The 27,111-nt window shown below is 39.6% G+C and overlaps 1 protein-coding gene across 1 annotated transcript in view; it reads left to right on the top strand.

Annotated features, from left to right (window-relative positions):
* The window catches only part of COL25A1 (collagen type XXV alpha 1 chain), a 297,565-nt gene that overhangs the window by 187,419 nt on the left and 83,035 nt on the right, over positions 1-27,111 (top strand). Inside the window, exons 6-10 of the mRNA XM_088056988.1 lie at positions 8,641-8,667; positions 8,833-8,859; positions 20,887-20,958; positions 21,825-21,932; positions 25,004-25,039. Coding sequence (XP_087913114.1) covers positions 8,641-8,667; positions 8,833-8,859; positions 20,887-20,958; positions 21,825-21,932; positions 25,004-25,039 — 270 coding nt within the window. The remainder of the gene's footprint in view (positions 1-8,640; positions 8,668-8,832; positions 8,860-20,886; positions 20,959-21,824; positions 21,933-25,003; positions 25,040-27,111) is intronic.

Here is a 27,111-nt window from a genome sequence, read left to right on the forward strand (position 1 = left end):
TTGCTCTGAACCATTGCTCTGAAACTCCCCCGTTCCCTTGCTTTCATCCTTTTTCTGTTTCCTTCAAAGTATCTGAAGTTCAGCCTGCCATCCTCATCAAAAAGGTTCTTTTAAGTCAAACAAAAAAAGATTAAATGAGTGAAGGGCACTCTCATTTCACCTGAATTATCTACCAGGCTGGTAAACAATCAGGGAAGCACCAGAGGTGTTTGAATTACAGAAGCCATCTTTCAAATTTTAGGTTAAAAACAGCTGAAACACTGGAATATGAACTACTGTTTCTGAAAATAAAAGTTGTTAACTCCCATTGCGGAGCTTTTTTCTTATTAAGCTTTTAGGAATAGATAAGAGAACGGGCTTATGGATAAAAATCTACCAAAGGAAGTACAAATGTACTTAATGGTGAAGTTTTTGTCTCAAAAATCTGAAAAAATAATTTATTGAGTTTGATTGGCAAAATATGTATTCTTTTTCTTTTCAATTTCTGTTGTGTTAGGAAAGAGAGACAGAATGTAATTTCATAATCCCAATACAGTTTTATAAGCTCCAAATTTCACTCTGCTACTCTTTCTTCTATGAATTTTTTTTTATTTATTTTTTTTTTTCCCTCAAATTCTTAATTGGATTTGGGGGCATATTAATTGCTTCCCTAAAGTAGAATATTTTGATTTGATTCAAGACATCAATGCCCAAAATATCTCCTTAGACCAGGGTGCCAGAAGGATATGAGTATTTTTGGGAAAAACAGCTCTGTATTTGTACATTCTGCTTACTGGTTGCTTACAGGTGCAGTTCTCACTGGCTAGTGCAGAAAACTCCTCTGGAGTGGTACTGTGGCAGTGTTATTTTAATAAACTGAGGTAACCAGAAGTTTTAAGGAGTGCTAGTTACTTTTTCTCATTTGTTTCAATGTTCAGTGTATCCCTTTCAATGTTTAGTGCAAAATAAAAGGCATGAAATCTATAGAAATAAAAACAGTTTAGAGCTATAAAACTTCTCTGCTTCAGTAATTTGACACAAAAATAATGCATTTCTTCTAAAGAAAAGGTGAAGCAATCAACGTTGAAAAATCTTGGCACTCTAATATTTGTTATTGTAAAATTTGACAGCAGCCTTTAATTCTTGTCTTCTTTTTTACCAAGCATTATTTTTTATATATTTTTAACTCATTGAATTCCTATGGCATCATTGCTGTTGAACATAGTGAATACTTATTAAAAAAGGCACAAGACTGAATCAACTACACTTTCTTTTGTTATTGAATCTTACAAACTATTGAATCTTATCAAGAATCCTATGACTTAAAATAAATATTTTCTGCTATTGACAGAAGACTCATTCTTGTCTGTTTGACAGCTACCATGCTATATATCAACTTTTCAACTATTGAATGAATGCTGATATAGAAATGCAGTATTTTTTTTTTAAGTTCCACCACCAGCATGCTCAAACACACACACACACACACACACACACTCTTAAGTGTGTGTATTCCTGTTGGAGAAGGGATAAAAAACAAATTCTGCTCTATAGCCATTTAGTATGGGATCAAGTGGGACTAAAGGAAGAGGAGGAAGAAGTAGGGAGGCTCTGTGAGGGTAGAGGAGTGCAGAGCAGCCTACCTGAAATACCAGAGGATGAGGAGTTAATCTTGATCATACTACACTTTCCAGCAGGGCCTGTTATTGATAGTTCAAGGGTTACTGGTTTTAAACTAAAAGACGGTAGATTGAGACTAGATACATAGAGAAGGATGTTTTTACAGTGAGGATGGTAAAACACTGGCACAGGTTGCCCAAAGAGGTGGTGGATGCTTCATCCATGGAAACACTTAAAGTCAGGTTGGATGGGCAACTTGTTGACCAGCACACAGGTCAAGTTGAGGAGGCTCCTGCTCATTGCAGGGGGGATGGACTAAATGACTTTCAAAGGCCTCCAACCCAAACTCTTTGGTGATTCTAACAGAGCATGTGATGTTTTTTCAAGTCTTAGGTGGACATCTGATGGGAAGGATCTGCTGGAGGATGGGTGGAAGAGTAGGAAGTCTCAACCAGTCTGTATCAAAAATGTCTCATTTTTGAAATGTTTTGTAAACCAAATATTGAACACTGAAGCTGATAGTATGTTTTAATTAAAAATATTGTTAAAAATCATAGATGGAACTCCAAAAAATCCTCAGACTGCAGTGGAAATGGCAAATATAACAGTAATAGTACAAAAATCTCCCTGTTCAGTCTGCTTTCTGAATTTTGATTCTGTAGAGCCCACATCAGTTGTGTTTTATTATATCTTCCTGCAGTTCTGAGTGTCAGCCAAAAATTTGTGTTTCTGTGGTTTTGAAGTAATGAAGATTGTGTTTGTATCTTCCTCGCAGTCTTCCTTCCTTCCTGTTATTGAAATCAAACGCTCTGGTTGTTTTCTTATAACATGAGAGACACAGTAGTATTAGGTTTTTTCATCTGTATTTTTGTATTTTTGTCCTGTTTTACCAGTTCACAAGAGTGACATTTCCTTTGTGGAGTTTTTTTGTTGTTTGTTCTTTACAGTATTGCATCAAATCTCTAACTTCATCAGTGAATTTCTGCTTCAAGCAGAAATTAGGAGGGTTCATTGTGGACAAGGCAATGAGGGCTGAGATTCAGGAAATAGATGTATTACAGTTTGTTGAGCAGTAAGTGAAAGTCAGAAGGCTTTTGACTTTACCAGAAGCCATTTTCTTTTCTTTAAGAACGTGACAGGCTTTTTCTGCAGACATATAATTGTTTTTACTGTCACACACAGCAGCTACCTGACTCACAAGAAACTTAGCAGATTCAAATCATAATATTTACTTAAATTAATTTGTGGAAATAGTAAAGCTGATCCTTGTTTTTTCATGCTTAGGCAATGGGTACATAGTCATATTCCCTCTATACCACAGAGTCTTTGTAGGACTGTTCAGGTTGTTTTGTGGGCTTTCAAAGAGAAACATGTTTGTCTGTAGAAGGAAAGGAAAGGAAGAGGAGATCCCCTTTAGGCAGGTTCTTGCTTGGGACACTGGACACTGGTTTTTGTGTGCAGCATCATAGCTTTCAAAAATCCACCCCATCCTAACCTCATCAAGAGTGCTGCATGAGAAATGAATGTCTAAATTACAGTCTGAATAGTTTCTTGAGACATTTTGGGTAGACTGTGTTCTCCTGCCTGTAGTTAATAAACTTGTCTGATTTATATCTTGCTATAAATCACTGACTTCTGAATACATTTTTACGAATTTATAGCAGGAGTAATTTATAATTTGCTTGTTGTGAATGCTAACGGAGCTGTTTATCTAGATTGCTATATAAATCAGTTTTATATTTCTCAGCTTAAATCATTAACATAATGTTGTTCAAGGCAGTCACCATTATTGTGTCGAAAATTCAGGTTTCTTTTTCTTTGCCTTAGGATTTCTAACAAAAACTTTAGAATATAAGGGGAGGAAACGAGATATTAGTAAGAGTCTTATGAGAGGTGGTTTGTTGAAGTTTTCACTACAAGTCAGTAATATTACAGGAGAAGAATAAAACATGTAAAAAGGAAGGCACTTCAGCAGTAGAAACTGTTCAGATTCACTGAAAATTCTTCTGAGTACTTACAAAATTGTTGCAAGGTGAAATGCTGGCATTGTAAACTAGCATATGTAAACACTGGCTGAAAGCATGGCCAAGCTCATCAGATGCCAAAACCACATCGCCTCAGTAGTTCAGGGTTTGTATGGTGGACACAAGACTGAAATGAGTGTAGGAACTTCAAAATAGTTCTGAAACACGATGGGTGTTTCATAATGCTCTGTGTAACCTCCTATGATTCAGCACATCTGATGCTAATATTTTGCAGCAATTATAGGATAGACTGGGGACTGTTGTTCCAGTCAGATTCTTGTAATTTATCGAAGTCATGAATCAGGTTTCAAAGAAAGAAAGTTCAGCTTTTGTATCTGATTATTTTGTTGTTACGTGCTAAAGCCACCTTTTACTCTTAAAGTAATCTGCAATATTGAATTAACTTAGGCAATGTATGGCATGATATTTAGTTGTTAAAACATGATTACACTAAGCTGGCAAATTGATTCCCTTTTTGATTTGTCTGGGTGATGTTGGAATAGCTTCACTATTCCATTTATTTCTGCAAGGCTGCTGTTGCCTTAGGCTGCCAGTCACACTGTGGGATGACTTGCACTGTGTGCCCCTCGATCCCAAATGCAAATGAAGGCTGAACCTCACAAACTACATTCAGTCCTCCAGCTGCCAGCTTGCCTTAGCCTGTGGCTGCTGCGGTGGGAGTGTAGGAAGGCAGTGACTGTGTCTGAAAGGTGATTGTCACCTGTGTCTTCCGTGGTAGCTCTGTCTGATGGGAGCTGCCAAGTTTGATGTGTTGTGCTCCTTAGGGGCTGTGAGGGTGGATGATCCCAATGGGACCTGGGACTGTCACGGATTCTATTGGTTGGTTGGTTGTCACCAACTTGTGCTGGGGACTGGCTGGTCCTTTACCTTTTACCTTTTACCTACATTACCTGGAGGCATCATGTGGTCTGATACAGTCTGTCAGTCTGGAAAGTCAGGAAAAATCTGCACTCCTCTGTACTGACTGTGGTGCTTTCTACAGAACCTTCAGCATTGCTGTTTCTTTGTAGTCTGGGCTGAGAGTCCCTTACTATTTTCAGTTCTACTGTCCCATCAATTCTTGGAGCCTTTTGGGTGAGTTTGCAGCAGAGCTTCCTGTATTATGGCTAAAGGCAGATCTGTAGCAATAGGTATGTGGAGAGAATATATCTGTAAGAGAATTTTGATAATTATGAATGTTTGTAAAACCAATGTAAGTCAACTGTTGGCTTTTTAAGAGGTCTCTGGCTGTAACTTTTGCAAAACTATGTAGGCTTCAAGGGTGGACTACAAAATTGCATCTGTCAGGAATTAATTATAAAATTTCAGCTGTGTGAAAAAAAATCATGCTGATCACACTCAGTTAATTCTAAGGGAATGTTGGATGATGAAGACTGCAAAGATCAGTCTCCTGTTTTCTGGTATTGCATACACTTACCTTTCTATTCCTGTACACATATTTATTATAATGTAAAATTTCATCAGAGTATGGAAATGGGATTCTGATAGGAAAAAAAAAAGGCAGGGAGGGGTCACCTGTTGGCAATCCTGAATATGGCTGTTTTTTGGATTTGACTCTGATTTCAGCTTTGTTTTTTGGCTGGCAGGTGCCTGGAGGCCTTTCAGTCTGCTTTAGGAAACCTTGTTTTAAAAACAGTAGTATTTTTCGCCTAATTATAAATGCAGATTTTGCATGTGTTTGAGATTTACAAGGCCTTGCTTATGTGAAACAGGCTATAAACTCTCCTTGGAAATGTATAGTAGTCTGGAGTAGATAATTACACTTTGAGAAAAGAGCCTCTGTTTCCAGTGAAAACACTGCAAAGTTATTTCAGAAATGCTCTGACCTCAGACGTTTCATATAACTTACACAAAATGCTTTCACATTTGTTCGGCAGCTCGCGGCTTGATCTCTGCCATCTCATAAATGAAAGCACAGAAGTCTCCCTGGGAAAAAAGCAGCAAGTCTATGCTGTGGCCTACAAAACTAGTGTTATTTTACTCACTCTGTGCTTTGTGTCTGTACCCTTAAACAGAAGAAACCTTGCCCTCCTTTAAACAAATCTGTCTCCTAATCACACCCCACCCCCACAAACCCAACTTTCCCTCAGATTTTTCCCCCTCCCTGCCTCCGCTCAGTGTACACACACTAATAAACTCTGCAGTAAAAAACCTTGGGAGAATTTTGCAGCACAAATAGAAAGAAGATGTCAAAGGCTGAGGATAGGAGTTTTCTGTTTAAAATTGCAAAAACAATAGAGAACAATTGAAACAGTGGGGGAAAAGCCAGAGATGGGTGAACAAGCCATGAAAGTATTCCATTAATTTTTATTTTGATGGAACCCTGCTGGTTATCTTCACTTGGATCCAAAAGAGTCATTTTTATTTGCAGTTGTTTGTTTCTCAAGACTCTTGCAGAAAGCAAAAGCATTGCAAATACAAACGAAGAGACTTGTGAGAATGCTTACACCAGAAGTGCTTTTGTGGGCTTTTGAAAAGCTGTTTTTAACTCCTGGTACAATAGAATTGTCAGATGTTTATGAAGACTTTTAAGAAAAATTTGTGTGCTGGAAGGATGACTCGATAGAGGTGATGGTGTGTGCCACTCGGGGAGAGAAAACACCAAGCAATAAAAACAAAACAAATTCTGATTATGATGTGCACAGGTCGTTTTCAGAAAATCCTGCACAGAAAAATGAGCAAAAAAAGGGAGATATGGTTCAGTCTTATTAAAAAGCATGTCTGGCTATGGATTGTACTTTCAGGGAACTCTTGGCAGAGGAAAATATGCAAGGTAGGGGAAGGGGCCACTTGTGCACTGGAGATGGCTGAACGCATTGGTGGTTCCAGTGGTACCAGGGAGACAGCGCAGTGGCCCTGCAGATCTGGTGGCTGAACCCCTCCTGTGAGCTCTAAGTTGTTTCTGTTCCAGTCAGCCAGCTTAGTTCAGGCAGCTGATGTAATCTCTCCTGTTGTAGTTTCTACCAACAGGAAGAGCTGTGGCAAGCGTGCTTCAGAAAAGTTATGAGCCAAAACCCATCAGAAGCAGAGCCACTCTTGGGCAAAGGAACGGCATTGAGCATCTAAATGAAGGCAGCAACAGCTCCCACAAGACGACATTTGTTTACAGCCTCAGTCATGTCAGGTTATCTATAATTTCATGCCTAAGGCCTGAGAAATAGGATTCTGACTGTAGCAGATAGGGGTCATGCTATTTGTGCTTTGCAGCAGTAAGATATTCAGAGCCAGTAATGGCTTGGTAATTCAAGGAGGTGGAACACACGAGCGCAAGCTCTTCACTTGTGCTTCGCATTCACGGTGGAGAAGGCAGCAACAGCCTGCACTGGCTGATTTTAGTTCTTCCCAACTTGCAATTGCTGTGGTACTGATGGTATGAGTTTACAAATTCACAAGATAGTGGCATGTGTGTATGAGTTTCAAAGCAGACCTGCTCTACTGTAAAGTCACGTCTCAATACATGTATGTGGAGACTGTAGCTAAAATCAGACAGTGCTGCACTTAGTTTTCAGTATATATTATGTGAACTGGGAAAGCACAGTAGGGGTTAAAGTATTACAAAAAAATACATGGAGAGACTCTAAAGGTGCAGCCGGGTTGTATCTATTCATTAAATTGTTTTGTTTAATTTGTTTTTAAAGAGGCCAAGTGCTTGTAGGGCAATGCAAAGTGGGCAGGGGTCATAGTTAATTGAGCAGATAGTTTCCACTCAGCTGTCAGTGAGCACTGTCCTTCCCAAAGGAGATGTGGGGACATCAGGAGGCAGACTTGTTTCTGTGTCCTCTGCAGCAGACAGAAGAGATGGCAAGCCATGGAAAGAGAGGCATATGCTTTAATTCCTTGAAAGATTTAGCAGCAGATGCTCTTCTCTGGCATGCATCAGAAGCCCTTAAAACTAAGCAGAAAATTGGCTACAACAGGGATTCTCAAAGACTTGCCTGTGGCTGATCACATCTTTAATACACAGCAGACTGACCTCCATTCCATTGCATTTATTTGAACCACATGAATTTTTACCAGTCTTGTTAGTGACAGTCTTTTCCTGTTCTGCATGCACCCTCACACACACACACACACACACACATACACACACACATACACACACACACTGCCCCACACTCTCTTTGTGTTATCACAGTGAACCATGCTGGCTCGAATGGCTTCCTCTCTGTTTACAGCTGCTTTCATATGTATCTCAGGTAATGAAGTTCTTTGTAATGAAACACCTGCATATCTTTCAGAAAGCTGGAGGTAGAGTCTGCACTGTGTAAGCAGGCAGGTTTTTGCAGACTGATAGCATTTTTATTCACAAGATGCTAACCTGAAAAACTAGTTGTTTAGAAACCTGCTGCTAGCTTTCTGGTGAGTGCTCAATAAAAATGGAATAGGAAAGGACCTCCTATTTGTGATTCTGTCACCTTACTGTTTGTTGGGTGGTAAGTAACAAAAAGTAATACTCCTGCAAAATCATGTTACACAAAGAGCTCATTTTGCCTAAACACTCTGCTCGAGACTAAACATCAGTATTGCCAAAGAAAGGAATGAAAATCCTACTTTTAGAATTTCAAATCCATTTTTCTTTGGCAATCAAAGAGAAGGAGGGTGCCAAAATACATGACAGATTTATATATATTTGAATTTATTAAGTGTACCTCCTAAGAACTTTTGCAGTCTAAGAAAAATTTTATTATCTGATAGGAGATAAACTATTGTCCCTAAGTGAAATCTGTAGATATTTTGCCATTTCAGGCATAGTTCTGCTTGTCTAAGTAGACTGATTCAACACACAGGGTTAGCAAACTATTCAAGAAATAGTGTGCAGTTCCTATTATTAGTACAGTGAAGAAGCCATCACTGGAATAGCACCGGCATTTGGAGTTAAAAATTATAAAGAGATACCTTGTTGGGAAGAAATTGCAGATTGGCACAGATTTGTTTCTTACTGTGTCCCAGGACTTCATCAGTATCAGTAATTAATCTTTGCCTTTGTTTCTTTCAGGGCCCTCCTGGTCCAAAAGGCGAGAAGGTGAGTTGGTGTTCGGGTGATTCTTACAAGGTGACTGGAAAGCCCTCCCAGCATGAACTCCAGAGACTGTTTGTATTGATGCAGTGAAATGTTAGATTATGCAAGAGAGCTGGGTAGCAGACAGATGCTGTGTTAAACCTATCATCTCATCTTTCCACTTTGCAGGGAGATCAAGGTGATCAGGGCCCTCGGGTAAGCATCTTAAAAAAAATGTTCCACTTCCCCTTCGCTGAGTAGGCAATTAGTCTTTAGTGCAAAACTAAATTAAAATACACTGTCTGAGCTAATTATGCTTATTAGCTGCATTTACCCTGCATGTTGAAGTGTCTGCAGGACAGCAATACTGAACGGGAGCAGGAAGTGTCTGGGAAGATTTGAGTGGTTCCATAGTGTACAGTTTCCATTATGGGTGGAAGCAGGTTCCATCCACAGTGATTTTGCTCTGCTGTATAAGGCTGGCTTTCCTAACCAAACCAGTTTCCCCAGCAATGTGTTCATGCCATGCATGGGCTTCCACAATGCAGAGGGCCAGTGGGATTTGATGTAAAATGTAGCTAATATTTAGTGAATTATAAAAAAATATAATGTATGCATGTATTAGCTTTTTTCCTGACATGTATGTATTTAATATTTCTAAAAATAACAATATTATCACCTTGTAGTTACAATCCAGACAGTTAAAACATGATTTAATTTAGGAAATGAGAAGGTTCTTTTAATTTCTAAACGTCATGTTTATTTTAACAGAGAAATAGAGGCATACAGGAGTGTAAGTTCGAACGGATTGGCTGTGCTAGTTCACTCTTCTTTACATCTGTGCTTCATTAGAAAACGCTTGGTTACATTGTTCGGATGATATAGTAACTCTCTTCGGTTACATGTTTATAATTTTTCCCATAACAGTATGTTCCATGGATTATTTTCATCTGTTAACTATGTTAAATATTTTGAATTTGCAGCTTTATTTCATTCTGCTGTTTTGTTTCATATAATTTGATTTAATTGGATTTTACATTTTTTCAGCCAGTAAGATTATCTAAAGTCACAACATGCTTTCACAGCTGATTTTGATGTTCCCTTAACTACCAGGGTGTCCTGGTATGCTTGGTGCTAGGGCTGCACATCATAAAGACAGTGGCCTGAGAGTGAACAGCTTTAAATATTATTTCAGTTGAAACTCAGTAAGAGCTGGAAAACTACTTAAATAAATAAAAGAAAGCAGAGAGTAACAGTGAGAGCAACATGCCCTTTTTCTAGGTGACTAACACACAGACTAAAACTAAAGGCTCTGAATAAAGTAGAAATTTCCTTTTAACTTCTAAGGAAACTAAGTGTCTCTTAGAGACGGAGGCTGTACATTTTATCTGGTTCTGTGTTGCAGGGTTTCATGGGGAATGTGAGGAGAGATGCAGGGAAGGAGAGCAGTGCCTGTGGCTTAGGAAGGGATGCTCCATTCAGGTGGCCTAAGACAGGCTTGTGTGTAAGTGCTTGCACTAAATGGCCTTACATGCAGAAGGTGGCGTGTTCGTACATTCACAGCTGTGTCTGTAGATCCAAAAGAACAGGAGAGTAAATTTGATGGAAGTATAAGAGAGGGATCCAATAACAAATGGGGAAGATCAGTGTTTTGAAGAGCATTACATAGCTGAGAATAAGAATCTGGAATTATGACCGTCAGAGAAGTTTTCAGGGAAAGACCCAGAGGTCTTAATGCTGGAGAACAAATGAAGTGGTATCAATACAAGGGAATGATGATGCAGAAATCCTGGAAAAATGTTGAAGAGATATAAGAACTATTAAGTGGTTAAGCATATGTGGCTTTCAGTGCCAGGTCTGGAAGTGTTGGCAGTGCCCAATAAGAAGATGCAGGTTTGGTCAGTGTTACTGCAATGGGACCTGTGCTATGCAGAGATTGTTGTGTCCTATTTTGCCAAGACATACTCCGTATGCAGGAAGGCAGTAGAGTCCTTACTGAGCCATACAAATAATATTTATGACCATTTGTGGGTTTGGTAAATCAAGTGCAGATAAAAAGCAGAAAATATCCAACCTGAGGTATTAATATATAAGGACATCACAAAGTTGTATATGCAGCTGCAGTTGGCACTTGAGACTGAATTCTGTATCTGATTACAGAAAAGGAATTCAGTAAGGTCAGCAGTGAAGAGGAAGAGATGGTAACAAGCATCCTGTGGACAAGCTGAAACTTTACCAACTCTTTAGTCAATGCAGGTTGTAGTAACATACCTCCTTTTTAAGTATATGGGTTAAACTCGGGAAATTTTCCCAGTATTGTTGGTTTTCCCTTAATCTATTTTGAATGTGTTGCACAGCCTCTTCTCCTTTTTTTTCCCCCCCCTCCTTATTTCACAAGTAGTAAGTACTATGAAGCCTGTGACCATTTTATGTTTCATGGTACAGCAGTTACCTCTTCTAATAACAGTCTTCAGGGTGAGTCTGCTCAACCTGCTGTGCCAGGGGATTTACAATATAATTAATAGAATTTTTATGTGTAAGGCACTCATGCACCAAATGAAACTAAACCCATTTAGTCCTGGTTGGTTACCTTTGCACATAGTTTTCCATCACTGCCTGTGTAAAATAAATGGGTTTGGAGGTAATGGCATACAATTTTATTTTTGAGAAACATTATACCTGAAAGTAACTGGGGCATGACATTAACACTTGGATTTGACAAGTTTGCAGACAGATTGGATATAATATCTAAGAGCAGTGAACATTTTAATGCTAATTCATCTTTTACAGGTATGGAGCCTGAAGTTTCTTTGGGTTAATACTTTTACATACCCGCTTGTAACAAGCTTTTCACTTAACAAAAACTGTTAGTATTCTAAGCTATGTCTGAAATTTCAAAATTACCCTTTTGAGGTCAAAGATACTGTTTTCTGTCCCACCCAGGTTTTTTCACCTTGAGATTTTTGAGGGATCTTTCTTTCTGAAATAATTTCAAAACCGTAAAAATAGTAACCAGTTATCTCAAAATGTTCACAGTCACTGGACATGTAGAATATATACCGAACTGCTTTGCAGGTTTTCTTGAAAATACCTTCAATAAGGTCATACACTAAGAACTCAGCCCTGCAAATACCACCCAGAGGCCAGGCACTTATATTTTTAGAATAATGTGGCTGGGTTTTTGTTTTTTTTTGTTTTTTTTTTAAAGTATCTGAGGAGTTTTCTTAATTATTCAGAAGTAATCTGTGGATCAGACTCCGTCATTGTGCAGAGATGGCATAAGGGTTCTAGTTCATAATGCCATGTGGCTTGATCTACCAGTGTCCATACTGCATAGAAAATGCGAGCCAAAACACATTCTAGTAGTGTGAGTGATATAGAAATTAATACTCTGAGTTTGAGCAGAAAGTTAATACAGCTTTTAATCACATGAGACCACCATTAAGGTACTGATGGTGAGTCCTGATCTTATTTGGAAAAAAATCTTTTTTTATCTCTTTATGTATTTTTATATCAGATCTCTAATTACTCTAACATTCTGGTTGACTAAACATTTAGGTCAAATGCAAAGCTAGCTTTCCTTCATACCAGTGTAAGAAATGGTAATGTTAGTATATCTTTTGGATGCTCTTCTTTTTTCAGAGGGCATGGCTTCATGAAATGTCCATGGAGATTTGCTTTACTGTGCTGAGCCATGAGAAAATTAAAAATGATGGAGTTTAGCCTGTGGACTGTTGGAATAAATGGTGATATCAGGCTGCTCAGCTCCAGTTGTTCAGCTCTAGTCCAGTAAAAAAAAGCCTTTGAAAATTTTGTAATGGTAGGGTTTCAAAGCATGGATTGTCCAAGTAGCGACTGCATCTTGAAAAACATGAAAATAAAGAAAAATATGAAGACCTATGGAACTAGGTCTTCAGAGGTGAATGTATGGGAACAGAACAGCTACTACGGAGTGTCTTATTGGATAGGGAGGGGAACTTTGTGATCAAGGATGAGGAAAAGGCTGAGGTACTTAATGCCTTCTTTTCTTCAGTCTTCAACAGAAAGACTGGTTGTCCCAAGGGCAACCAGCCCCCTGATCTGGTAGACAAGGATAGGGAGCAGAATGGACCCCCTGCAATCCAAGAAGAAGTAGATAGACGCGCTGTGTCACTTAGGAACTCAGAACTCTCTGGGGCCAGATGGGTTCACATGGAGGTACTGAGGGAGCTGGTGGAAGAGCTCACCGAGCCACTCTGCATCATTTATCATCAGTCCTGGCCAGCTGTGGGGGTCCCAGACAACTGGAGGGTGACCATGTGACACCCAGCTACAGGAATGGTTACAGGAGGATTGAGAGAACTACAGGCCTGTCAATGTGACCTCAGTTCCATGAAAAGTTATGGAACAGATCATCTTGAGTGTGATCATGCAGCACCTACTGGACAGCCAGAGATTGGGCTCAGCCAGCATGGGTTTAGGAAAGGCAGGTCCTGCTTGGCCAACCTGATCTCCTTTTATAACCAGGTGACCTGCCTAGTGGATGAGGGTGGTGTTGAGTTGAAAGTTGGAATCAATGATCTTGGGGGTATTTTCCAACTTTAGTGACTCTATGATTCTTAGTCTTTTCTCATCCTTCTGTAAATGACATTATAAATATCTTCTATCCTTTGGTTCAGATACATGAGAGATTTCTTGTTTATCGGGGCTAGAAATCATTAGCTAGAAGCTGGTTTTAAATTGGGCTTGGTCTAGGTGAAATGAGATACCACCCAGAAGCCATACTTAAGTATTTTCATAAAATGATTTTTTACTTTTGGTATGTTTCAGTAAATTTTCCAGTTGGCTGGGGTGGCACAGAACTGATAATATCTCAAAAATATATTAAGCAGGAAAGATGAAGTTCTAGAAAAGACAGGAACTCGGAAGTTTATTTTATTTTTTTAACCTTTATTGACTTGAAGATTAAAAACATTCCTTGAGTCCTGTTAAAACAGTTATGTTCTGATAGAGATATAATGTTCTTTTCAAGTTAATCCTTTCCTCTGTTTGCTTTTTAACATATTTGTTACTTATTTGCTTCCTGGTAGAGAGAAGTCATTGCTTTGCAAGTTCTACTCTTCTGTACTGACAGACTATTTCAAAATTACCCAGTATCTCCAGAAGTAGTCCTGGAAGCAGTCTATTTACTGAAATAACCAAATACAAATGTGTATGTGTATATATAGACATAACTCTCTTTTAAAATTGAAGTACTGCCTCACTTGTTTTATTATAGACACAACTTATATAAACTATGCCATATTAAAGGGAAATTAAAGGTGTGCAAGCAGTAAATTTTGACCTGATTTTTTAAAAATGAAACTTTTAAAAAGCCTTTTTTTTTTTTTTAGTGTACGTGCATTATTATTAGATAATATATTTATAAGAAATATAATTATTTTGAGCCTTTTCCTGCTCCAAGTGACAGTGCATGGAAAACCTGTATTCATGTCCTTTGAATCAGTACCTCAGTCATAAATTAGAAAATATTAGTTACTGAGTGATTAAACCATGACCATTAACTTTTCACCCCCCATTAAAGCCATCCTATTTTTTACTGTATGGGGGATTTTGGCTTTGGTTTGTTTGTTGTTGTTTGGTTGGGTTTTTTAAAGAAAGGAACAGGTTTGTTTCACAAAATAAATAGTAATATATAAATAGTAATACATAATAAATAGTAATATATAAACTAATCTGGTTTCTTGCCTTCCCCAAAAGCAAAACTGAGTTTTTTGGAGTGAGGTCAGGTTGATATTGCTAAGTGAAATTAATGTAGATGGATCAGTTACATTACAGGAAGATCTGTTCCCGAATGTTTCATGCTGATAATATTTATCTTCATTCCACATCTTGTCAATGCAAAAATGTATAGTATTGAGTAAAAATAAGTATTATGTTAATTAAATATTGTTTTGCATAATTTAAATTCTATTTAATGCTATTAATTTCTTCTCTTGATGATTCTTATTTATGTCTGAAAGCATATTTTCTGTTTCATTGTATGTTATTTCAAACATATAGCAGACACAGAGTGCTGCTTTAATTTCAAACTTTACCAGGATGATTACACTCATGATTGTTTCTTCTGTTGTTAATTGACCTGTGTACATCACATTATAGATCAAGATGTAAGATATATCTAGCTACTGTTTCAAACTGCACCCTTAGTGTGCCACAATAAAAAATATTAAAAAATCATTAGTGATTCCTTCTGTTAGCATAACTTTCTGAAGCAGAATCCTTGAGAAAACTCCTGGACACCAGGTTTAATGCCAATCTGTTTGTGAGCAGTTAATTTTACTTCTAAGACTTAGTTTCCTTATCTGCCAGAAGGCAGCAGGGGTGTTTACCTGCTCCATTCCTGGGATTAATTGTCTGCACTTCAGTGGTGTTGGGCTGTTGTGGCTCCCCTGTTTTCCATTAAGGCAAAACTAGGGTAGCAAACTGGAGCAAGGTAACTTGGCGCTCTGTCACTAGGAGAGGTTAGGAAAGAACTCAGATGGTGCTGGCTGCCAACTTTGTCTGAAGCATTGGGACACTCAGACTTGAGAGTCAGAGTTCACAAGAGTGTCTTTTTGGCTGTGAATGACTCTCTAGGGCCAAGCTATGCCTTTGATGTTCAGCTCCTGAGGTTCCCGTGGGGAATGTAGAACAGCTGTGACACTCCAGAGAAAGTGCCACATACCTGCTCCCAAGAGGAGGATGTTGTCATTCCTGTCTTCAGAGCTAGGCACTGCGTGTCTTCTCTCCCCACCAGTTGGTTTGCATCTTGCCCCTTTTTAGTAATGCCAGAGGAATGGTGAGGAAGGAAGTCCCTGTACATCCTGTTCCTTTTTCTACAGCCCTGTCCTGTGGCTGAAAATACATCATGTAGTTGTTGTATCTCAAACTACAGCTGTCACGCAGAAGTGCTGCAGCACCGAACATTTGAATTAGACAAAGTTGATTGAAAACGGCTCTTAAAAAAAATAAATCTAGTCCTAGTAAACAACAGAGAAGAAGCTTGAACCACTTACCTGCATCACATAACTGCAGCAGGTAAAAAATTCATAGATAAACATAAGCCAGGAGAGATTTTTATTTTGAGAACCAACTTGGTTCTGGACCAGCCCATCTTGCAGTTAACTGTATGCCTGCCACCACTTTCAGTGAGAGTAGCAGGTTTGCCCTCAGGAAGGATATTTTATCGAGGTCAGATGTGTGATCACTCATCAGAACACATAATTGAGTTGTGTAGAAAAGACATTTGCCTCACTGAAAATTCATCTAATATTAGGACAAAAGTGGAGAAGTGTTGGCTTTTCCCAGTTTTATTCAGTTTGAATGCAGTGTCAGGTAGATTTCAGAGATCGTTACAGGAAATAATGGTTTTACAGTGATCTCTTTATGCTAGATCTTAAACACTGCATTTTTACTATTTTTTTACAAAGTCTGAATCATTAAGTAATCTATCCAAATCAGAACTCTCTGCTGAATATTTGCCTAAGTGAAAAGAAATTTCTGGATTCTTGTCCTAGTGTGGTGTACTGTTTTTGTTAGCAGATTTGCTGCTGGAGAAAGCAGCAGTTAGGATAAAAGGGGTTATATAAGAGAGCTCCTGCTGAGAGTCTGTGGCACTCTACAGGGTGATACCAAACACTGTATTCCCCAGGGCAGGTACAATAATTAGCCACAGGACTGGTGCTCAGTCTGAGGGATTAATTAGAACTGGAGGTGGTGCTGGAGAGAGGCAGAGCAGCCATAAAGAGTGTCAGGATCACTCTGGCCTGAAGCCTGTGTGATTTGATGTGAAATAGCAGCAGCTGGCTGTAACCTTAGGAAGTGCAAGAGAACAGCAGGTGGTAATTCCTGTCTCATTTACCATGTCTTCACAGGAACATGCAAGCTTGTGCAGCTTGGGTTTATTGGCAGGTCAGGAGGAAAATCCTAGAGAGGACTGTGACATTTACTATAGTGAGCAAATGCAGCAGTGAGACTGGAGTGTAGGCAGCACAGTGTAAAACCAGTAACACTGTTGCTTAGTGCTGCCATACCTGCCTCTGACAAGGTCGTGGCAACCTTAGAATATGCACCTCATGTGGACCAATGGACAAAGCTGAGAGTACTGAGAAAAATCTAGGACAGCTAGTGGGAATTGCATCCTTCAAGGCTGTGCTGAATGTAACGGGACAACTGTTTCATCCAAGTGAAAAAAATCAGACAGAGGGGGGGGAATGATACGATGTTCTGGCATCCCTTGGTTTTCTCAGTAGCCATTGTATGGGGCAAATAGGCTTTACCCACGCTTCCAGGTGGGTAATGTTGTTCCATGGCTGTTGGCCTCCATCAGGCATCATGTTTTGCTTGGCATTTGGGCAAAAATGGCAGTGAGGCATGCGGCAACTGTGCTAATTTAGAAATTGTAACCAGCTAGCATTTCAGGGTGAGCTTGAGTAGCTGTCAGCAGAGGAATTTAGTAGACCAGTGGTCGCTGTTGATGACTGTAGTGTTTTGTATTCTGTTAGGGCCTCCCAGGGTGTAGAACAAGAACCCTTCCTATGTGCAGTTCAAGAAGCAAACCAAATAAAGAGAAAATTGAGTAACTTTGAATCTGTCGTTCAGAACAGCTTTCGATAGGGAAAAAATAAAACAGATCCAGGGAATATTTGTGGTTATATTTATAGCACAGTGACAGGAAAGGAACTCATTTTGTGAGAAGGATAGCTCTTTTTATGCCTTTTTAGATGCTCATTGTGTGCCAACATTATCTTTCATGGATGCCAAAGGGTGCAATGCCTTCTAAAGCCTCTCACACATGCAAAAACTATGGACCTATTGTAGTGTCTTTGCTGGGTTCCATTTAGTTTTCCCATGTTTCTGTCTCTCTCCAAAGATTTGTGTTCCTCATGGGGAGATGATCCAGGTCCAAACTGGCATTGCAGGTATCTGACTGTTAGGTCTAAGATTATGACCACTTTGGGCAAAGGAAGGAAAGCTTGGGAAGAAGCTGGAAGAAGTAACTAAGCTGAAGATGGAGGAATGGGACTGACCCTTTTCTCCTATGTTGTTTATGTAGGCAGAAAACTGCAGCACTGACAGCTAATCTTGAGCTTGCCTGTGCAGTGTTGGGAAGCTTTGGGAGTGCTGGGGCTGGACTGGGAAGTGCTGAATGTAAATGGTTCTGTGTACAGCTACACAAATCTTTCAAGTCTTCATTTCTTCTCAAGGAAAAAGAAAATCCTTCATGACAAACCATTATATTTACTGAATAAGCACCTTTCTTTATTAATTCTCAGTTCTCCTTTATGTTGAAGATGAAATAAGTCCAAATTAATATGAGTTTAAAACCTCAAATTGTGAATATGTTAATTTAGTGGTAACTGAAACTTCCTGTCCTATAATTCTAAAGGCTGATGAGTAAAAGTGAAATTGTTTAAAAATGTTCTGTTTATTAATTTTTTCAATAAATGTCATTTATTGCTTGCTATTCAGATATTACTTCTTATGTAGGTTTCTTGTTTGTTCTCGTTTCCATTACATGGGTGTTGTAGTTTTATCTGGAGGAGAAATGGATCATGTGCACAGCAGGGCTAATGAGTCACAGATGTAAAGATTCTGACACATTACTATCTAATAACTTCTTTAATTTATATTCCATAATAAGATAAATGCAAACTTGATACATCTGTTTCCTAAATGATGTATCATTCCAGTCTTATCAGTGTCTTGGGAGTCAGTCCCTTTATATGTTGTGAGTTTTAGCCTTTTTTGGTTTTGTTTTCTGTTTATTTGTTTCTAAAGAGGAGGTTTCAGGTCACTGAGCAATGCAGTTAGCCACACTGCAGTTCATCCCAATGAAGTGAGAAAGCTGAATTTAGCCACTGGCTTTATGGGATCAACTTGCAGGGTCTCAGCTTCATATCATGGATATATAGCAGGAATAAAGACGCTAAATGCAACTCCAAGGTGCTAGTGAAGAACATGTACACATCAAAAAGTTACTCTCCCTTTTCTGTAAAGACTGGTGGGGTCTTTGCGATCCACAGGCTCTCTGGTGTGATGAACAGAGCAAATATTTGCCACATTAAAAGAATCTGCTGCAGCTGAGAGACCTGGCAGGCTGCCCTGGCCTGTTGGTGCTCCCCAGCAGGCCAGCTGGGCTGCAGGGAGCTCGTGTGCTACAGCAGCATGGGCAGCACCAGCAGAGCCTCCACGCCACACTCCTCAGAAAGGCCCTTGCCCAGGCACAGCCTTCCCTTTTAGGAGGTGCTAAGCTGGCATGGTGCAGCTGTTTGCTCCAGGAGGAGCCCCCAGAGGGGCTGTGCTACCAACTCTACCTCATAAAAGTGTTCTGTGGCCATACAGAGGGCTTAGAGCTCCCTGGCTGTGTTTTATTTAATGTTCCTCAGACTAACATCTCTGCCACTGAACAAGCCTCTGCTTCTGGCAGTGTGCTGTGCTAAAGGCATGGAGAGGACTTAGGGATTTCCTCCTGTTTAGGAATTCACTGCTCAACTGCATAAGGTTTTGGCTTTATCAGAAGATTTAATTCACACCCTACAAGGTAGCTCAAGAAAGGTTTTGAACTGAGAGCAAAATTCAGCCCCTTATATTGTGACAGCAGGCCACAATCACCACTCTCCTCCCTTTTTGTGCCAGTACAGTACAAGTTCTGCACATCTTGGTAGAATATGAGAAACCATATGTGGCATACAGCAATTGAGGGGCAAAAATGGATGTGAAAATACTGCTATGTATGTCTCAAAAACCTTGACCATGGCCATTATGGACTACCCAAGATCTAGCAGTAGATTTATGTTCAGTGTTTATGGTTGTGTATGTGCTGCCAGTTTATGTGCTGCATGTCATATGCTAAACAGAATATGAGGAGCAGGATATTAATTATGCAGAGCACTTCAGAGTATGCTGTCACTGCTGTCAGCTTCTGCAGCAATCCAGAGTCACGGCTTTCTACATGGATCTCTTGAAGTGCTGTAGTACATTTCAATCAAAAATGGCTCGATCGTCTGCTGGCTGATAGTCTTAACAATTTTCAAATGATCATGACAATTTATTGTAATTTTAAGAAAAGACACCTTCATGGGATTGCTCCTTCTAAAATCTCGATATTCGTTGTGAAGCATCAACCTGCATCTGCAGTGCAGTGCAGACCTAACTCTGTTTCCCATATGACAGAGGCCGTTTCCTGTCCATCGGCAGTGCGGGGTGTACTAAATGCAGTGTTTGTTCTGTTTGTCCATTAGTAAATTGTCTCTGTGATGTTTGTGTCGTGCTGTTCTCGTACCATGTTGTGCTGTGTCCCTAGGGTCTGCCAGGCTTCCCCACAGTTGCTGCTCTGCACAGTAATCAGATCCTCACCGTCAAGGTTTGTGGCTGACATGTACCCTGTTCGGTCAGGTCTCTCTGTATCAGCATAACAGTGCACATGAAAAATTGTTTTTTAGCATGGAATAGTGAATTCTCATGGTGGATCTAAGGTAAACCTCACTGTCTTTGCATTGATCTAAGTACTCCTGATTCAGAGTGTGGAATCAAATCTATAACTGTGTACCTCTGGAAATGCCTACATTCCCCATAGTCTTGGTCAGTATTTTATTTTCAGATGAGTTTTTTGTGTTCTGCTTCCCTGAAGCATATATGAGTGTGAAAAATGACACTGAGCTCTATACTGGTTACGTGTAGAGTCAGATATTTGTGTTAGATATCAGAGATCTAATCTGTACGTCCGTATTTTTTCCAAGTGGATTTGCAAATTAAGCAGGAAGCAATCTGGTCAAGCTGGAACTTCAGACATTATAAAAATAACACCGTTCTTCATGGCACACTATGCTGGTTACAAAATCTGACTGAAAGTTGAACTGGTGCTTTGTCTCTAGAAACTTTGCTGAAATAACAACATATAAAAATACTGATTTTTAGAGCCTGGGTAATGAAAAAGCTCATGCACATGCAGAATTCTCATGCAAAATCTGGGGAGAAAACAGTTACTCATTTAAGTCATTGTATATGATTTAAATCATAGCAGTATATCCTGTGCAATAGAGGTAATCTTTTTCCAAAAGAAAATGCACAGTTTCTTTCAGGCAGAAGCACCAGTTCGTATTATATTAATTATTACAAATCTAATGAATATATCTTTATTTCTTTCTCGGGCCTTCTGATGTCTATTCTTCAATTCTCTCATCTCTGATCTTCAACCTTTGACCTCACCTGCCTGATCAGATGGTGTTTCCTAAAATCAATCATGGGTTTCTCTCTGCTGATCAGCAGCTCATTAAACGCCGCCTCATTAAGGTAGTGCTTCACCTCACTGGAATCTGGTTCTTCTTTACATTCAGTTTACTCTTTGCTGTACCTTTTTGTCAGATGCCTTCTTATGGCAGGTTGTTCACTTGAAAATGCTTTGAAATGAAGCAACTGTTAATGGTATTAACAGTTAAAAGACCATGGGTGGCTTTGCTAGGTGATCCACGTTTCAGATGCAAGCAGCTTTTGCCAGGGGTTTGCAGTGATGTGCTGGAAATAACTAAAGCACCATTTTGGGGTGTCTTTTCTTTTTTAAAGGGGAAGGTAATATGTTTTGACAACTCTCTTGAGAATTGACTTTTACAAATCATAGGTAAAAATGAAGAGAGTTAGCTAATTGTCACTATAAAACAGCCTCCCAAAACAGATGGAAAATTATGTACAACTTCATGAAGAAGCAGTTATTTTCCATGCTCACTTTTGAAATCTATCCATGTATCATTCATGGGCTTGGAAAATTGCTGTGCAAATCTGTATATTTTAAGACGAGACTTTTTTTTTCGCCTCAGATTTGCTATGATTATGCAAATCATGAAGCAAATAGATGCTTATCAAAAGCAGTCGCTGGCTCTGGAGAACTAGATGAGTGAAATATTTCAAGACCATCCCAAATTTTGGCATATGTGCTGTGGTAAAACAAGCAGTTTGGAATCTGAACCTTCTGCTCTCTGGCTGATACAAACTGTTGGTCTTCAAGGCAAAGTGCTGCTTGTGCCATAAGCAATGAAAGAGCCACTGTCCAGTTCATGGCAGCTTCTTCCAGCCTGTCTTGCACTCTTCATGGGTGAATTGATGTGTTTTTATGTGGTTGATGCCTCTAAAGCAAATTTGTGATGAGTTTTTTATTGGCTTAGGGGGACCAAGGACAAGCTGGACCCCCTGGGCCTCCAGGGCCACCAGGACCCAGAGGTCCCCCAGGAGATACTGGCAAGGATGGTCCTCGTGGGATGCCTGGCTTAACGGTGAGTTACTCTGTTGCTGCTTTGATGTGAACTTTTCTCTCAGCCAGCATAGTGTCAAAGACATTTTCTGAGATAAGACTGGCAGGTAAGAGATGCAGAAGCCGAACCAGGGGCAGGTTTCAAGGTGTACCTGCAGTTCCACACACACAGAACAAGTGTTTAGCAGGGCCAGAAGTAACACCAAGGTTCCTTTCCTCCCACCCCTGGCAGTTTCCCCACACTTTCTAAGGTTTTTCAGTCACTCACTGATGTTTAATAGCTGTGTGAGGAGAGTCTGCCCCTTTCCACGAGTAATAAATATTTCTGTTCAAACTTCAAGATAAAACTGAATTTGAGGCCTCGTAACATGGATGTGCTTGATTTCTCACTTCTTAATGGTTTAACCTCAAAAGTCTTGGAATAAAGTGATAAACTGCTAGAGCTACCCAAGGCATGATGAAGTTTGGAGTTACATTCTGTCATCTTTAAACAAGAAGAGCAGTACCATTTTCTTTGGCTCAGCCCCCATACTTCATTAGGACAAGCAGCAGAATCCAGTATATTGTGTGTTGTTTATTTTAGGCTAGGCACAGGATGAATCCCACACTTTTTAAACAGATGCTTAAACACATCACTTTTTTAAAAAGTCTGTGTTTTATTTTAGTTTTATATTTTGTGGCCTCCGTAATTTTTCTTCCTTTGAGACAAGTATCTCCCTTTTTACCATGCATGCCACTGTTACGATAACTGTGTTATCAGTGTGGAAATGGAATCACAGACAGGAGAGGGACATGGAAAATGAAATGGCACATGTACAGATGCACACACACGTTCACATCCATGGAAAGTGAAGATTGTGGCCAAGAAGGCACATGGGGAACCAGCAAGGTGAGGACCAGCGCTGAAAACAGAAACTGGTTTCTTGAAGAAAAAGCATCTCTTGTTACATGAAGCCAGGATGGCATAAATTTTTCCTGCAGGTCCTTTTTAGCTAAAACGGAGAAGGAAAATATCCACACTCCTCTTCTAACCCTTCTCAGGTATTAACTGTCTAAATGTAATATATATAGCATGATAATAGTAAGATGCTCCAAAAATTTCCTGTGAAAATCCAGCAAATCTGGCCTGTTGAGGCCTCTAGGACTCTAGAGCTGCTGCTGCTGCTACTGCTGTTGGTTTTTTTTACCACTCCTGCCCTCATAAGTTCTAGCTCAAGGTTATGAAATGACATGAAAAGTTTGTCACTCTCATGATGCTTTACTTTGGCAAACTTCTCATTTCTCTGTGGCACATCAGGCTCTGGGCCTCTTCTGGGTCTCCCTTGTGTTCTTTTACTGTGGTTAAATGAGCTGTGGTCAGCAGAGTTGGTGCTGGATTGATCTAGTAAGGGCAAGACTGAAACCAGAATCCATTTCTGGCTGCAGTGACAGTGTTCTAATAATTCACATACGTGGGGCTGGCAGAATCAGCTGGCTTTGCTGATTACAGCGTGGCTGTGTGTTGCTTTGTGCTTTTTAGCAAAGGGATCATTAGTGTTTCTCACAACAGAAAAGTCATGCATTTTATGCAATGAGGTCATTCAATTTTGTAATAATTCTACAGTGATTTGACTTTAGATGGCAAGGAAGAGTTTCTTTTTATAGTTTTTAAGCTGTGGCTATATTAAGCCCTATAACATTATGGAAAATCTGTTCATAATACTATTTTAGAGTCAGACACAAACAAGCTCTCAGGTAGAAACCATCCAGTTTTCTGCCCCTTGCTACTGATCTGTACCCTCAGGTTAATGTTCCTGATCCTCAGAAGGCTTGTTCCTCCATTGGCTGTGTGATACACAGTCAAACAGGAGAGCAGGGAAAACTTAACTGGGAGGGAAGGACAGCTTTGTTTGTGAGATAAAGACTTGTGCAGACTGAAAGCAGCAGCTGCTCTGTGCTGTGAGCTGGGTGTTGCAGCATCTCGCAGCTATAGGATGTCCTTAGAGTGACCAGTGACCATTGGGCAGACACTGCCTCTTCTGCAGGGTTAGATAAAGCAGGGCTTCTCTTCCAGCCTGTCCTTCTCAAGCAAGAAGGTTTACAATCACCACAGCTGTAAAACAGTGTTTTGGGGCAGTGACTGGCCAGAACCCTGTGCCTCCATGGCTTCTTTCTCCCAGCTGTCCTTGGTGTGTTTGCAGATGCTGCATGTTTGCTTCTGAGTGCAATGCACACATACCCAGAGAAGCAGCTCTGATTCTTTCCAGTTGCCAGGAACAACGACATCAGAACAGTTCTCATGAATTTTATGACAGGCTTTCTTTTATGGCAAAGCTGCTAAAGGGGACCCTGCAGCTGTGCTGATACAGTAGTGCATGGACTGCCCCGTGCTCAGTTGGGTTTTCAAGGGAGTGATGCATAAACCAGACCACTAAAATGATAGGTGCTCTGGCTTTTTGGATGGGTATTTTTAGCCCTTATTGTATGACTGATACATTTTACTGTCTCTACAGACAGATGTATGAGTTCATATGGGAAAAAAGGGGAGAAGATAGATTCTGACTTTATATGTAGAGTTGTGCCCACAGAAAGAGAATATATTGGAGAAATGATGGGTTACCATTTTGAAAGCCAGCCCAGGTATTTAGCAGCTGAGTAATTATTTCATGGCTTCAAAATACCAATATTCATGGTTTTATGGAACATGGTAATTGACAACAGTAAGTTATGCCAGCTGACTGAGGTGATGACAGAGACCAGTATCCTTGGAATATGTAAACTGTGGGATATAGCACATATGTGAAAATAACCTTTTCTCTGTGTCCTTTAGCACAGTGGAATGGAATATTATATTTGGAACCAAGGGACAGAGTCAGAACACCAATACTTAACTCTTGCATTGAGAACTATACCATTACATGATTGGGAAGTAGTACTTCTTAAGATGTCTGTGATTTGGACTACCAGGTTAAAAAGCAAAAAAGTGATATGTTTAATGTGCAGTTAGCTGCCATGGCTGTTTAAGAACTAAATTTTTAAGATACTTTATTATTAGATAGAAATCTGGATTCAAGATACGTTGCTGAAATTATTAATTCCTTTTTTTATTCAAAGGGTGAGCCAGGAAAACCAGGAGAACAAGGATTGACAGTAAGTATTCTTCCGGTTTTCTAAGAGAGGCTAACATGACATATATCTTTTAAAATGGGAAATTCCAAAAAGCATTATGGGTGTGTATTTCCTGACCTTCCCTTTGTCACAGGCTATTTGAGGCCTGTGAAGAAAACACAAGAAAGAAAATATCTTCTGTTTAAATACAGTCACATAAGGCAAACTTCTTTCAGCTTGGAGAAGCAGAAGGAAATAAGATAGCTAAGGGCACAGTAAAACAAAAAAGAAGCAAGCCAGGGGTTCCCAGTTCCTGGCACCCTCTTAACACTGTCCCTGAAGCTGAGCTATTTCTACCTTGAAACCACTGGGCAGCACTGGAGCCATCTACATGTTTTATGGGCCAAAATTCAAGATGTCTCTATGGCAAGGGCTCTGGACCTTTGCCTGGCAGAACAGTGAAGAGACAGTGCTGAAACTCTCAGAAAGTTCTTCTGTTCTGAGGTTCCAGTTTTTTTCTACTGTGTGTGTTAGATACTTCCGATTCATTTGGAATTAAATTGAAGCTCCACTGGTTGTAAATCAGCTTTAGCCACAGATTAAGGCATCATAAGTTTCTGCCTGTCACATATTCCCAGAACGGTGCAACATGCAGTGCTTTTTCTCCCTTAAGATCTCTCTAAACATGGTCATTTTTATTTTTATGAGAGATGACAAATTTTAGCACAGGGCATGTGGTTTTGATTCCTGAGTGCTTCTGAGGAGGAAGATTATCAGTAATAATCAGACCAACAATCAGTGCAGATATGATTGCTGTCTGAATTTGTGAAGATTTAAACAGGTGCCATGATATTTTACCTTGACAAATTGCAAAATATTTCCAATTGACAAAATCCAGTATCTTTTGAAAGAAAAAAATGTAGATTCTGAACTTGGAAGTATTTGCTGTGATCAAGTGGTTAAAGTCCTGTACTTTTTCATTTTGCAGTAAAGGTTTATCAGTTTTAAAATCAAAGCCTCACAAAGGTACTACCTCATTTTTTAGCATGCTTCTGGATGGTTTTTTGCTCTGTTCTTTTGGTTTCTGAGTGCCTGTGAACAATAGATGGAATAGCTAGAAAGGGAGCTTTTTTGTTTTGTTTTCTTGCATTTGGAATATTTTCCAATTTGATCTCTGGACAGAAACTCACTCAGGTTCTGCAAAAGTGTCTTTCTGTTCAAGACCAGATCTGCAGAGTCACAGGATCCTTGAGGGTTTTTAATCCATCACATTTTAGTCCCCATATTCAGAGCATTCCCACTGCTCTAATGTAACAATCTGTGTGTAAGGACTAAAAATCTGCTACTACTCTGTTTCTCTAAATGCAAATGTGTTTATATAGGAGGAAAAGGTGTTTGAAAACCAAATCATCAAACTTGAGTTGGAGAAAGATCCCAGATTACATGAATTTCCAACCTCAAATGTCTGTTTGAAAGGTCAGTCTGATGGCTTAAATGTTAGGTTATGTAGAGATCAAGTAAACAGCATCAGAGTATCAGGGAGGTAATTAGTTCCTTTTTATTCTTGGTGCTTCTGACGTACTCTTTATGCCAGTACAGATTTGCAGACTTCTCTTCCCTGTGGAAAATGTTACAATTATTCAGGGACTGCTTAGCTGTTTCTGACAATTTCCATCATGCTTTTATTTCATGAATTTCCTTATTGGAAATCCAGATACTCCAGGAATAGCTGATTTCCCAACATGTATGTTATAAGATCACATTGCTAAAAAATATAGTATATTATGTGGTGAGGAGCACAGGCTTTTTCCTGCTTCAGTTTCTTTTTGTGCGTTTTTCACCTCTTATCTTTTCAAAGTAAAGGAAAATGGAGATATCTGCCCAGAGGAGCTTCTAGGTTATTTCTGCAGGAATTCTTTTGTAAGGACTTATCTTTTTTTTCACACCAAGGGTCTCCAGTCTGAGTTAGCTTCCTGTTTTTCTTCTCACTGAAATTGAAACTCAGAATTCAGTGAGTTCCATAAAGTACTACCAGTCCTGGTCTCCCAAAAGTCCATATGATGGAGTGGGCTGTGGTTTCCTACTTGCCCACCTGTCCAAGGCCCTTTCCAGTA

This window comes from Pseudopodoces humilis, chromosome 6 (genome assembly GCF_049639895.1).
Source record: "Pseudopodoces humilis isolate 2021_Gansu_Grassland_sample_001 chromosome 6, ASM4963989v1, whole genome shotgun sequence".
Lineage (NCBI taxonomy): Eukaryota > Metazoa > Chordata > Aves > Passeriformes > Paridae > Pseudopodoces > Pseudopodoces humilis.